A 14,391-nucleotide genomic window follows, 5' to 3' on the forward strand; every position below is an offset into this window, starting at 1 on the left:
TTTCATGCTTGTTTCAAGACAACCGTCAATAAAAATGCTTGTGAACAGGACAGATAAAATGAAGATTTCAGAGATAGGCCATTTTTTAATCAGGAATCAAATGTAGACCAATTGGTGTGATTAGGTTGCGAAATCTCAACAGAAGTTCCTGGAAGCCACTTCAGAGTGTTTTGAAAGGATGGACTGGGTGCGTGGCTCAATGGTTTAGCTTGGTCCTAGCATGCTCTGAGCCATCCCAAAATTATTATCCCTTGCTGGTCTATCTCCTAGATGCACTAGAATACACATGCATGCAAGTGTGCACATGCACAGCACCCTTCCACCCACCACACACACACGCACACAGAGTTCTAAACACACCAGTCTAGTCTTCTGCCACCACCAGGCTCAGGAGAACCATGCTACAAAGGCTTGGGGGATCTCTGAGGGAGAGTCTGGGGTCTTCAGTGTACAGGCTGAGCCTTCATCTTTTCTTCCTACACTGACTCTTTGAGACTTAAAGAATATGCTAGTGTAAATATATTTTAATTGAAAAAAATTAAAATTAAAATTAAACAAAAAGAATATGTCATTGGTGACTCAGGTCCCCAGGAGTGAGGTGGGGCTGTCCAGACAGAGCAGGCTGGCCTACCTCACAGCTAGAGGAGCTGAGCATTAGGGCCAGCTTTGGGGATGTGTGGCTACTGGGATTCTGGCCTGTGAATAACCAGCAGTGGGAACTGTGCATACTCACATCGGTAGGGCACCCCGGTGTTCCAGGATTCTCTGTGTTCGTGGAAACAGACCTGGCATGAGCCCCCAAACTGTCCTTCAGGAGGCGATGCTGAGTGGTCAGGGTAAGGGGCCTCCACCTCTCACTTCTCCCTTCTTCGTTGCAGCAACTTCCCGAGAGCTGCAAAGCCCCGCGGCTGGTCTCACAGCTCCACTTCACCAGCTGGCCTGACTTCGGGGTACCCTTCACCCCCATCGGAATGTTGAAGTTCCTAAAGAAAGTAAAGACACTCAACCCCTCACATGCAGGGCCCATTGTGGTCCACTGCAGGTACGTCAGGGAGGAGCGGGAGGAGCAGGACCTTTGCAGGCAGCCACAAAGGCGGGGCTGGGGGTGGGGCTGGGGGCGTGACTAACGGGACAGTATGGGGGAGCAGAGCTAAGGCTGCTGAACATGAAGTTTCACAGCAGCTACCCCACTTTGTCGCTGGAGCAGAACCCCAATGGGTAAACCTCTTCAAAGCTGACAGGCCCAGGTTGGTGGCTGATATGTGAGCCCTGGGCAGGTCCTCTGCCTTGTCTTCTTTACTACCTGGTACCCCAAGGATCACTCAGTTCCCATACCAGTACACAACCACAGTGGTAACAAGAAGTGTTTGGGGGTAGGCATACAAGAAACACACACACACACACACACACACACACACACACACACAAACACACACACACACACACCAGCTTCAGGGTCTCTAGCCCCGAGCTAAATTACTGGGGCTGCAGTGCCCTCTGGTGGCCAAGAATAGATTTGCTCCTTATTCTCCCAAGTTGCACCCTACTTAATTTTGCCCTAGGCTGTGTCCTTTGTCCCCCCAGGTTTCAGGCATCTTCCCAGGCTTGTCACTTACTTCAGGGAATGTGACTCACGAGGTGGCATCTTTCTCCTCCCTGAAGCGCGGGCGTGGGACGGACAGGCACTTTCATTGTGATCGACGCCATGATGGACATGATACACTCAGAACAGAAGGTGGATGTCTTTGAGTTTGTGTCTAGAATCCGCAATCAGCGCCCTCAGATGGTCCAGACAGATGTGAGTGGCACCTCTTCCTGCCCTGGCCTAGGCATCACAGAGCACCCAGGTGCCTTCGCCCCACTCCATGGGCCCGTTTAATCTTTATTGTGTTTTCTGTGGCTATTCTGTTGTGGCCTTGTTTTGTTTTATTTTTACTGTACCAGGTATTGCACCGGGTCTGTCATGTGAATTCACCCTACCACTCAGCTCTATTCTCAGCCATCTTTTTTACTTCCTGATACATAGTCTAAGTGAGCTGCCCAGCCTGGCCTTGACCCAGTTCTGTAGCCCGAGCAGCCCTTGAGCTTGTGATTTTCATATCTCAGCCTCCTGAATAACTGGAATTTTAAACCTGCACCACCAGGCCCAGCTTAGAGGCCTGGTTTTGATAGGCGGGTGGCCACAGGCTGTCAGCATGCCCAGTGTCCCGCCCACTCTGTCATTGCCTCCTACAGAATCGCAAAGACTGGGGACCCTTATTGTTCATATGCCACGGGGGCAGTTCTAAGCAGCTGGCATAGCCCCTGGAGCCCCCATGAAGGCAGTGGCCATCACTGTCATCTCATTTGACCGTGATCATTAACAGACTCTTGTCCTTCAGCCTTCTCTTACCAGCAGAAGGAGTGAGCCCTCCTCTGGGCTCAGGGCAGATTTGAGCAGCACCCCTCTCTCCCTGCAGGTACAGTATACATTCATCTACCAAGCCTTACTGGAATACTACCTCTACGGGGACACCGAGCTGGATGTGTCCTCCCTGGAGAGGCACCTGCAGACGCTACATAGCACAGCCACCCATTTTGACAAGATCGGGCTGGAGGAAGAGTTTAGGGTAAGCGCTTCCTGGAGTCCTCCACGCCCTAGAAGAGCCCAGGGTGAGTGCAGCAAGGCAACTCCCTGGCCCTGGAGCGGGTGGCTGAGGAGCCAGTGAACATGGCGTCTACTTAAATGGAGCCTTGAGGTCAGAAAGTTAGGAGCTGGGTGTCAGGTGGTTGGCTTCTGGGAAAGACTAGCAGTGCAAGCTACACGTGGGGTCACTTAGTCTCCCAGTGTCAAGGCAACCTCTGGAGATGGAGACAAACTTCTGCATAGGTTCCCTGCCTCAGCTCTGTCATTCCCTAACTCCCTTCCTTGGTTGCAGAAACTGACCAACGTGCGAATCATGAAGGAGAACATGAGGACGGGCAACCTGCCAGCCAACATGAAGAAGGCCCGTGTCATCCAGATCATCCCGTGTAAGGCAGTGGGCATGTGGCCGCAGGTCCTGAACCACCCAGCTTTGAACACCGTGCTAGGGATCAAGGGCCTCTGGTCCCAGTTCTGGGCTCTTGGGAGCTGTGTCCAATGTCAGGAAGAAAGGACCCTCCTGGGGCACTCTCGAAACCTCCAGAGGCCCTGAGGGTTTCAGGCGGTGCCTAGAATATGGCTCAAAGGCGAGGCACAAAAGCTTTATAGGGAGGTCTCACTGGGACCTAGGAAGCTTGCCTCAGCTATGACCTGGTGCCAGATTAGGGCTCTGTAGAGCCTGGAGGCATCTCCCCTACACAGGTGAGAGTGAATAGTGTGGCCAAGATCATGCATGTTTCAAAGGGCTAAATCAGACCAAAAATGAATTCATCTATCCTTCAAGGGGAAAACAAACAAGCAAGCAAGCAAATAAATAACCTCTTGCCTTAGGGACTGCATAGCGCTGACCTAGGGTAGACTTAACGCTGGCCTGCCATTGAGGGCTGGGATGACTGAGGCAGAGACCCATAGAAGCCAGAGACCCACATCTACCCCCTCAGGTGAGGAAGGAAGAGAAATCTAGGCAAACACAACCAGAGAAGCATGTGGGAATCCCTGGCTTGAAGAGAAGGCAATTCAGGTCACACACAGTGTTTCTTCACGCCCTCCGTGGAGCGGAGGCTCAGCCACCGCTCTCCACCGTTGGATGGCTGTGGGTTTTTTTTTTTTTTTTTTTTTTGGTTTTTCGAGACAGAGTTTCTCTGTGGCTTTGGAGCCTGTCCTGGAACTATCTCTTGTAGACCAGGATGGCCTCGAACTCAGGCCTTCTCCTCGTTGTGGTCGCCTCTTCTCCAGAAGCAGAGCGTTCCCGGAGGCTACGCAACCCACCCCCAGTCTCCATCCCTTGGTTCTCTTTTCTGGTCACCCACCCTTTGTTCCCAGACACAGTATTTTTAATGCTTCTATGGGGGGACATATTTCAGTGATTCATGACAAATGAATGTGATAATTGGATTGTTTCCAGAGCTTCCCCGGACCACTTTCTGAACCTGCCTGATAACGGGAAGGTCCCTAAGAGTTGGTTTTAGTAAGAGTCTTGGTCTGGCCTCAGTTTCTTTTCCTGTTGCTGTAAGGAAAGGCCTGGCCCATGGTTCCAGGGTGGGGTGTGGAGTGGGGGAGGGGGGAGTCAAGGCAGAGGGAGCATGAAGCAGCTCCACATATGACATCCACAGTCAGGAAGCGAGCAACAAGCACACACTGCTGCCCAACCCGCTTTGTCCGTTTACATAGTCTAGGGTTTCCTTGCCAGAGAATGGCTCTGCCCACCATTAATATGGGTCTTCACGTCAGTTAATGTAGACAAGGTAACCCGCACACTTTGCCCAGAGGCCCATTTCCTTGTGAGTCCAGATCTTGTCAAGCTGAGGATTAACCTTGGCCGTCGTGGTCTCTAAGGCCGGGTTGAATCTCCACTAACAGAGGAAATCCTGCTTTGCAGATGACTTCAACCGGGTGATCCTCTCCATGAAAAGAGGACAAGAGTACACAGACTATATCAACGCGTCCTTCATAGACGTATGTATTGCAGCCCCCGTATGTGTTTGGTGCAACATGGGACTCCCTCCTGTACGAACATGTGCCCTTGAGCATGAACACTGCTTCCCACGCAATAAGGAGCAGCGGCACACAATTTTCTTGGCAGAATTACTTGTTTTTAGAATAACGCATAGTGAGCCAAGTCTGCTAGTACACCCCTGTAATCCCAACACTTGGGAATTAGAGACAGGAATATTAGGAGTTCAAAGTTAGCCTCCGCTATATAGGGATTTTGAGACCAGCCTGAACTACATGAGACCCTGCTTCCAAAATTCAACATAAGGGAAAGATGGCTCATCAGCTAAGAACACTCGCTGCTCCTGCAGAGGGCCTGGGTTTGGTTTGCTGTCCCCATGGGGTGGCTCATAACCACTGGAACACCAATGTCAAGAGAGCTGAAACTGTCTTTTGGTCTCCGCAGGCACCAGGCATGTTCATGATACACATACATACATGTAGGCAAACACTCATAGACATAAAATTAAAAGGCAATACATCTTTAAAAGACAGAAATCAAGAAATATTGAGCTCTGAAATTGGGGCCTAGTCTCACGCTGACGACTTGGCAGTTTCCACATAACCTTTGATGGAGAGCTTCTCCGCATTGGCATATGTATGACACCACAGTTGTCTATGTAGAACATGTGTTGGCTCTTGAGTGATGTCTGTGACTTTAACCCACATAGACTGGGTGATTATCTGACTGGGGACACATGGGGCCTGGGCTCCATGCACAGTGGAGTTGGAAGAGAAAGAAAGAGACAAGAAGGAACCTTGCAGCTAACAGCCTATTAGTGCTTCTGTCTACACTTGAGGGGACAGACGGAGGTGTTGAGACTAGAAGCCCCTGTTCTAGCTCTACACCCAGGCCCTCTGCATCACCTCAATGGGAATCTAACTGTAACACACAAAAGCCCATTAGAATCGAGGCCACTGAGTGCCGTCCTGGTAACCTGGAGCCTTTGATAGCCCTTAGAGATGTCCTCAGCTCCTGAAGACAAGACGTGTACAGCACCTGATAAAGTGGCATTTCCTGCTTCATGGGTGTGTCCGTGAGCTGTGTACACCTGTGACAGCAGGCCTTCTGGTCAGGCCCTGGAATGTTGGAGGTGCTGACATCACCCCTGAGCTATCCTGAGGGCCTGTGGAGGTGTTAGCTCTGGAGACAGGTAGCTCATCCCTCATCTCTGCTTCCCCTCAAGGGCTATCGGCAGAAGGACTACTTCATGGCCACACAGGGGCCCCTGGCTCACACAGTTGAGGACTTCTGGAGGATGGTGTGGGAGTGGAAGTCACACACAATCGTCATGCTGACTGAGGTGCAGGAGCGGGAGCAGGTGAGCAGGGCGTCTGTGCACCTGGTGGATGTGAGGGGGTTAGCTAATGGTATGTTGGCTCAGCAGTGTGGGGCCTGTGAACACAGGGGTGAGATCAAGCCAGAAGGGCTGAGGGAGGGAGGGAGAGAGGGAGAGAGAGAGGGAAAGAGGGAGGGATAAAGGGAAGAAGAGAGAGAGGGAGGAATGAACAGATGGAGAGAGGGAAGCTGGGATGATTGAGCTCTTACAAGGCAAATAGCCTTGGCCTTGCGTATCTTTACACTTGCCTTGATGTTCTGCTGTTTTTTTTTTAAATGTCAAGGTCACAGCCTGTACATGCAAAAGGCATTTACTTACTGTTTGCAAGACATAAAAGCAGACACTGATCTATGCCCCTGGCTGTTGTCCTAATGAAGTTAGATGACTTTGGCATTTCTATTTTCCCAGAGATCCACCTAGGGCCTGTTGTCACAACCCCCTCAAAAATATGCTTTACTAGTACCCAACATCTCTCTAAGTGCTACCCCAAGATATGGCCATGACCCTGAATCTGTGTTTTGATTTTTTTCTTTAAAAAAAAAAACCCCAAGACTTGGGGCTGGAGAGATGGCTCTTTGGTTGAGCATTAGCAGCTCTTCCAGAGGCCAGAGTTCATCTCCCAGCAACCACAAGATGGCTCTCAGCCATCTATAATGGGATCTGATGTCCTCTTCTGGCCTGCAAGTGTATATGTAGATAGAGTACCATATACATAAAATAAATCTTAAAACATGTAAGCCAACCAACAAACTTTACCAAGCTTCACCCAGAAAGCATCCCATCTTTTTAAGGGAACAGTTTGTTAGGGTTTAATGTGTTCATAGTGTGGGGCAAACATATCTTCTGTCAAACTCCAGGTCGTGGTTACCACCTCAAAAAGAAACCCAGTTCCATTACACAGTCAACCTCCTCCCTCCCCGTCCCAGTGCCAGACGACCACTGCTCAGTTCCCTGACTCTATTGACTTGCTTTTCTGGACCCAGCTCTAACTGCAGTCACACAGTATGTGCTGTTTCAGGAGTGACTCGTCATTTGCCATCCGGTTGTCAAGGCTCCTTCATTTGTAGCATAAATCTGGAAGGCTGAACTTCATTCTTTTTTTTTTCTTTTTACTTCATTCCTAACATAGATAAACAATGTATCTTGTTCATATCTCCCCAATTCCCCTTCCCTCTTCATCTCTCTTCCCTCAGGTATCCCCAACATGCCCCCTCTCTCCTCTACTTTCCCTTTTCTTGTAACCCACTGAGCCCCCATTAATTCTGCCTGTTGGAATGTGGACTGTTTTTGTTAGCTCGCTTTAGAGTGGGTCTTGAGCGAGTTCACGAAAGGAATGGCAGCGTTTCATGCACTCCCTCCCACCCCCATCTTCTGGCTCTTGAATTCTGACCGCCTCTGCTTCTGTGGCGTTCCTTCCCTGAGCCTTGGTGAGGCCCGGATGGGGCAGGGTTGATACGGCTGTCCCATTTAAGGCTGAGCACTCGGTGCGGACTTCTTCTTTATTGACAATATTCTGTCATGTGAACGGCTTGTGTTTCCCCTTTCACCAGCTGACGGACACTTGTGCTGTTTCCACATTGGGGCTGGTGGTATCCTGCTGCTGTGGATGTTTCTGATCAAGTTCTTGTGCAGGTGTAACTTTTGTGTTTCTCATCTACACACCTGTGAGCGAAATCACCTCCTTACACTGTAACTCCGTATCATAAACTTTCATCAACTTTCAAGATTTTTTTTTAAATTATGTGCTCAGGAGGCGGGCAGGGGGGTGCTTATGAGTGCAGGAACTCACAACGACCAGAAGAGGGAGTCAGATCCCCTAGAGCTGGAGTTATAGGTAACAGCTGAGTTGAGGGGTTTAAGAACCTTCTGGTCCTCTGAAAAAAACAGTGCCTGCTCTTAGCCTTTGCCCCATCCTTATTTACCCCCCATATCTCAGTGTTCAAAGGCCCTGTTTGTCCACAATCTTGACAACACTGTGTTTTGTCTCTTGATTAAAGCTATCCTAGTGGATATAGTGTTTATTTTGTTGCGGGTGGGGGGTGGGGGTCGAATCTACTGGACATGGTAGCAATACCTGTAATCCCAGCACTTGGGAAGCGGCGGCAGGAGGATTAGAGAATCACTTTTATCCTCTGCTATAAAATAAATTCAAGTATAGGCAATAAACCCAGGTGGGGGCACACTTTTAAATCACATATATTCATGCCTAAAGAAACAGTTACTTTTTTCTGTTTGTATTGCCAACTTTGTATAAAGAATTCCATTGTGTGTAGTCTTCTGATATTTGATTTTTCTAGGTTGAATAGAGATTTTGTTATTTTTCTACCCTTATGTCTGCTACTATGACTCGCCACTATTTCCTTGTATTCTGCTACAAAACAAAACAAAACAAAACAAAACAAACACCACATCTTGCATCCACTTCTTCAGTCCTTCTTACATCCTTGGCAGTGGGACCAGTTTCGTCCTGTTGCTTGACAAACAGTGATGTCAGGCAGCTCGTTACCAGCGGTTAGCAGGTGCCAGGTAGACAAAACGTCAGATTGCAGATTGTCCAAGAGCGAGAATTCCTGCTTGCTGTCCAAAGTGTTTTTTAAAGTGAATATCAGCGAGGAATAAGACGAATTCATCGGCCTGCCTCGTGTTCTGAGAGTGCTTGGAGTTCTCAGGCACCCTGAGCCTTGCTAAGTAAATGTTAATTTAGCTTTTCGTGGTTTTTGACGGGCATCTCTCATTCCTACAAGGTGGGACACCACCTTACATATCTATGGGGGTCGTCTTTCTTGCATAAAATGTTTCCCCTTGCTTTTTACCTCTGTTATTATTGTTTTTCTCACTGCTGTGACTGTGAAAAAAAACACCTGGAAAAAAAAAAAACAACTTAAGGAAGGAAAGATTTCCTTGGGATCATGAATCCGAGGCAAAGCCATCATGGCAGCCAGAGCACAAGGCATCCGTTCACGTTGCTTCTGCAGTCAGGAAGCAGACAGATGAGCACATGTGATCCCCTCACTTCTCTTGTCCGTTTATTCTGGTACTCCAGCCTGTGGGGCGACGCCACCTCACCTCTCGTCCAAGTGTGTTTCCCTCTGTCAGTTGAATCTCTCTGGACACATCCCCACCAGAGACTTGGTGTGTCTCCAAGGTGATTCTAGACCCCATCAACATGTCCACAAAGATTAGCCAGCAGGCATCAAAGCTCCTGTTTTTCTAGTGAGCTGTTTGCTTTGTTGTTGCTCTAAGAGTTCTTCATACATAGCCGACGCTCATCCTGTGCTGGCTTCATGTGGTGAGCACCTTTGCTGCCATCATCAGCATCCTCTTACTCTTTGTATGATGGTTGTCAACGAAGCAAAGTGAACTTCTTTGGAAGTTGTTGCTTCTGTCTTTTGCCTCAGGGATGGTTCAATCTTTTCTGCCTTCTTATTTAGTGAGACACACAAAAAAAATGTTCTTCAAAGTAAAAGAATATTCCAGGTCAAGTCGAAATGTAGGGTAGTGTTTATTGTTTACTGCCCTGATTATAGGAGACGCTTTAGTGTTCATGTCAGCCTTGCGCAGTGAGTCTGGGATTTCATCTTCCAGTTCCAGTGTTGTTAGACTTTCTTTGGGACCGCCAGCTCCCCAGTAATGACACAGAGACATATTATTAATTATGAAAGCTTGGCTTTAGCTTAGGCTTTGCCCTAACTAGCTCCTATAACTTAAATTAACCTGTTTTCTATCAATACATGTTCTACCAGGCCACTCAGTTACCTCTTCTCCATACCATATGTCCACCTTCGTCAGTGGCTCCTAGTGTCTCTCATGTGCCTAGATTCACCTAGGTGGAGTTCCCCTTTCCACACGGAAGTCCCACCTATGCTCACCTGCCTAGCTATTGGCCATTCAGCTCTTTACTAAACCAATCACAGTGACACATCACACGTGTAAACAAATACTCCACAACATTCCACCCACTAAGTCTTCCGTCCTCTCATGTATCAAAGTTCCGTATATCAGCGTCTCTCCAGACCTGATCTCTGCCCACGTCAACAGATACTAACGGATTCATATCCATGTTCACATAAGATTTTTCTGGTCACGTGAAATGGCCCAACATCCATTCTGTACCATTAAGTGGCAACAGCCAAACATTTTATTTTGTCTCCCCTAGGATAAATGCTATCAGTATTGGCCAACGGAGGGCTCGGTGACACATGGCGATATAACTATAGAAATAAAGAGTGACACCCTGTCTGAAGCCATCAGCATACGGGACTTCCTGGTTACTTTTAAACAGGTATTATGGCTGTGACCCCCCTCCCCCAAACTCTAGTGGACCTCAGGAAGCACACCACTCCGTGTGTGTTTACCGCTCTACCAGGGCAGACCCTGTACCTGTCACCATCTACCTGTTCCTAAGTCCCGGGGAACCACGAGGGGCCAGTGGAGCAGCTGGAGTAGGTATCCTATGAAACTCTGGCTTCTAGGGTCACCTGCCTCTAGCTGAAGGATGAGTCTGATGACAAAGAGGTTAATTTACTGGACCTTGCTATCTCTCACTGCTTCTGGGGAGAGTGACCTTAGCTGGGGTTGGAGGAACGAAGGACCTGAAGGAGGGTAGGCAGGCCTCTTAGGCCCCTTCCTGAACCTCTCACTGTCCCTGTCCACACTGGACCTTGAACCCTAACCACACAAAGTCCGGGCTGTCTGGCGCAGTGAGAGGCAGAAGAGTTCCCAAGCTGCATTCAATTCTGAACTGAGACAATCAGCTCAAGAAAGCTGCACCTGTGCAAATGTGTGTTTCCTCGGGGCCAACAGTGGGCTGCCCGAGTCACTGGGCTTACCTCCAGCCCTTGATGGGATCCCAGAGCCAAGAAAGCATAGTCATGGCTAGCCAGGACTCTGGACTGCCTAGATGGGGCTTTGAGACCCAGAAGGACCCGTGGCCAGGCAGGCAGATATCTGGCAGGATGTGGGCCAGTTTTCACCCGACTTCTCTCCCGTCTGTAGCCCCTGGCCCGCCAGGAAGAGCAGGTCCGCATGGTGAGACAGTTCCATTTCCATGGCTGGCCTGAGGTTGGAATCCCAGCTGAGGGCAAAGGCATGATTGACCTCATCGCAGCCGTGCAGAAGCAGCAGCAGCAGACCGGCAACCACCCCATCACCGTGCACTGCAGGTGAGCTGCCCCTCCCCCACGGCGCCCTGTCCTGGCCGGCCAGCCAAAGCAGCCCGAATGTTTCTAGAAACCTACTCTGCCGCTAGGGGGTGCTGGATAGTTGCTCTTGTAGGATTGTTTCCCTAGACTGTGTGTCATTTCCTTCCCTTTCATCCATGCACATTTAACTTCACAGATGTGCACAAACGTCGGTTCATTACACATGCAGAATACATATTCCAGGAGGAGTCAGAATGGGCACAGGGTACTATGTCTTGTTGAAGTCACACGAACGTCCCAGGAAAAGTCCTCAGATGTCCTTCTGGACTTCAGCTAGCCTGTGTCAACTCTAGCAGACAGCTCTGGCTCTGGCTGCCCCACCCCTACTGGCCTCCCCAGTGTAGATTAATGATAGCACATTATGAGGACCCCATGAACATGAAGTTACATAAGTGTAAGCCATGAAGGTCAGAGGTCAAGACCAAGTGTCGTACCTCAGGTGTAAACCACCTTCACTTGGTTTTCTATTTGCTGGTTAAGTTATGTTGGTTGTCCAGGGAGCCCCAGGGCGTGCTTTTTTCGTGGAGTATCTGGGGATTGAACTCAAGTATTACACAGCCAATACTTTTCCGGCTGAAGCATCCCCCCAGACCCCAGTCTCAGATCTCTGAAGTAAGACTCTTCCAACACTCATAAAACCCACCATCAGGCTCAAGGGTAGAGACATATTCCTGTTGTCCCTAGAGACGGCAGCTAGCCAGGCCTATGCAAGCATCATATAGAGAAAAGGTGAATGGGTGACAGACCCTTAGCTCCCCTACATCCCTAGCTGGGTAGGTCCTGCCAGAACTATGCTACCTACTGCAGTGATCTTGGCCACACTTGCAAAGCCCTGGCAAGCAGCAGTTTAGGATGCTTTTTTGGGGGAGGAGGGAGTGATTCTCACTAGCTGTTGGAGTTGTGCTTGTTTCATTTCCTGAACATTCGACTCACTTTAGGACACTCATTATTCCCACCCATTACCCTATCCCCGATGTCCAAGAAACCCCCCACCCACGTTTAATGAGAAGGATGGATACTCTCCCTGTGTGGATTAACCCACCTAGCATACTCCACGTCTGGCCAGCAAGTGGTGCTCACACCTCAGTTTTTAGTCCCAGGAGCCTTTCTGGAGCTCCCTGAGAAGGAAGTAGAAATGAGTGTCTCTTTGCTCTGCTCTGCTGGAGATAAGTTCTGCAAGCCTGGGACAGCAGGTGGCAGCCATGGGGAACCACAACAGTAGGTCCTGAAGGTCAGAGGAAGCTCACATTTGTGGCAATTCCAAGAAGTCCAAGGATAGCCATGCCCTACCAGAGGCCACTCTAGAAAAGGTGCCCTCCTTTAGCTTCTCCCAGACCCCTTCTGTGAGGCCTGGCTCATCAGGCCAAGGACCATCAGGGGAGCTCACTATTCCTAGCAGAGAACTTCCTATCATGCAACCCATGAAACATCACCTTTAGGTACCAATATTGCAGAAAATCTAGATACTCCAGAATCAGATGCTGCTCCAGAATCCAATACTCCAGAATCTAGGTACTCCAGAATCCAATACTCCAGAATCTAGGCCTTTTCACTTGCCAGGATCTCTTTTCCTTATACCTAACAGAAAAAGTTTGCATTTCTAATGCATCCTAGGCAATGCTGAGCTGACAGGCAGGCAGGGGACCATACTTTTTGTAAGTACCACTGAAAAGCCTCTATGTTGTTCCCACATACGACATACATATGTTGTAAGTATGTTGACACTTACTATGCTTAGGGAAGCAAGCAGGGTTCTGTTTGCTGCTTCTTGTTGTATTATGTATATAAGCAATCCTTTAAGCTGCGCTCGAGGGGCTTGGGGGATGGCTCAGTCAAGATAGTGTTTTGCTGTGCGAGTGCGAGCCTTTACTACGTGAAAAGCCCTGTGAGGCAGTGCACATCTGTCCTCCTCAGTGCTAGTGAGGCATAGACAAGCTCATCCCTGGGAGCCTGGAGAGCAGCCAGCCTAGCCATGACTAGCTCCAGGTTCCGTGAAAGAGCCTCTCTCAAAAGAAGGTGGAAAGCTACAGGGTAAGATGACAAGCATAGTCCTCTGACCTCTACATGCATGCACACACACATGCATATGCACACACACAAGCATATGCGCACACACAAGCATATGCGCACACACAGCATATGCGCACACACAAGCATATGCACACACACACAGCATATGCACACACACAGCATATGCACACACACAAGCATATGCACACACACAGCATATGCACACACGCATGCATATACACACACACAAGCATATGCACACACACACAAGCATATGCACACACACAAGCATATGCGCACACACAAGCATATGCACACACACAAGCATATGCGCACACAGCATATGCGCACACACAAGCATATGCACACACACAGCATATGCACACACACAAGCATATGCACACACACAGCATATGCACACACACAAGCATATGCACACACGCATGCATATACACACACAAGCATATGCACACACATGCATATACACACATGCATATACACACATGCATATGCACACACAAGCGTATGCACGTAAACAGCATCATACATAAAGGTGCAGTCGGATGTGGGCTCCCTTCAGCGACTGATGCTTCAGTTCTGCCCTGGCCCTCCGGGGTGGGGTGGGGTGGTGAGTGCCCAGGTCTCTTCCCCATGTGCACACGTGCACTCTCGCTCGCTTTGCCCTCACTCTGCCCGTTCCCTCCGCAGTGCGGGAGCAGGGCGGACAGGTACGTTCATAGCACTCAGCAACATTTTGGAGCGAGTGAAAGCCGAGGGACTCCTCGATGTGTTTCAAGCTGTGAAGAGCTTAAGACTTCAGAGACCACACATGGTGCAAACCCTGGTAAGATCCTGAACGATCCGATGTTCCAGGAGAGTCCGGAATTGTTTCATGTATTTGATGCCGGCTTCATTAAAGGAGCGCCTGCTGTAAGGGAGGGGAGCAGGGTTCATTTCCCAGAGTGCCTGACCCAACTGCAGCCTTTCACAGCCAAGCTTTCCGCGGGTCTTAGGAGGGAAGTCTTTCCAGCAAGACTCAAGAGGAGGAGCGCATGCGCAAATTTTATTTCCGTTTAAAAACACTGTTACAGAGTTCAAAGGCAGCCCTGAAGTTCAAAGCCCCGCAGCTTGTTACTTTCAGTGTTCCGCTCTTGCCTTCAGCCTGTTTGCCTCTGGAAGGTCTCCCCTCGACCCCAAGGCCCCTCTGAGGGTCTTGCCTGGGGGA

The 14,391-nt window shown here is 49.4% G+C and overlaps 1 protein-coding gene across 3 annotated transcripts in view; it reads left to right on the forward strand.

Moving 5' to 3' along the window:
• Ptpre (protein tyrosine phosphatase receptor type E) overlaps positions 1–14,391 on the forward strand; it is a 79,749-nt gene that overhangs the window by 61,123 nt on the left and 4,235 nt on the right. For all 3 annotated transcript variants that reach the window (XM_038332219.1, XM_038332225.1, XM_038332233.1), the window contains 9 exons: positions 879–1,042; positions 1,663–1,798; positions 2,460–2,609; positions 2,919–3,012; positions 4,503–4,579; positions 5,803–5,937; positions 10,112–10,237; positions 10,951–11,117; positions 13,875–14,010. In XM_038332219.1, the coding sequence (XP_038188147.1) occupies positions 879–1,042; positions 1,663–1,798; positions 2,460–2,609; positions 2,919–3,012; positions 4,503–4,579; positions 5,803–5,937; positions 10,112–10,237; positions 10,951–11,117; positions 13,875–14,010 (1,185 nt within the window). The remainder of the gene's footprint in view (positions 1–878; positions 1,043–1,662; positions 1,799–2,459; positions 2,610–2,918; positions 3,013–4,502; positions 4,580–5,802; positions 5,938–10,111; positions 10,238–10,950; positions 11,118–13,874; positions 14,011–14,391) is intronic.

The sequence above is a fragment of the Arvicola amphibius genome, chromosome 1 (genome assembly GCF_903992535.2).
Source record: "Arvicola amphibius chromosome 1, mArvAmp1.2, whole genome shotgun sequence".
NCBI classification, from domain to species: Eukaryota; Metazoa; Chordata; class Mammalia; order Rodentia; family Cricetidae; genus Arvicola; species Arvicola amphibius.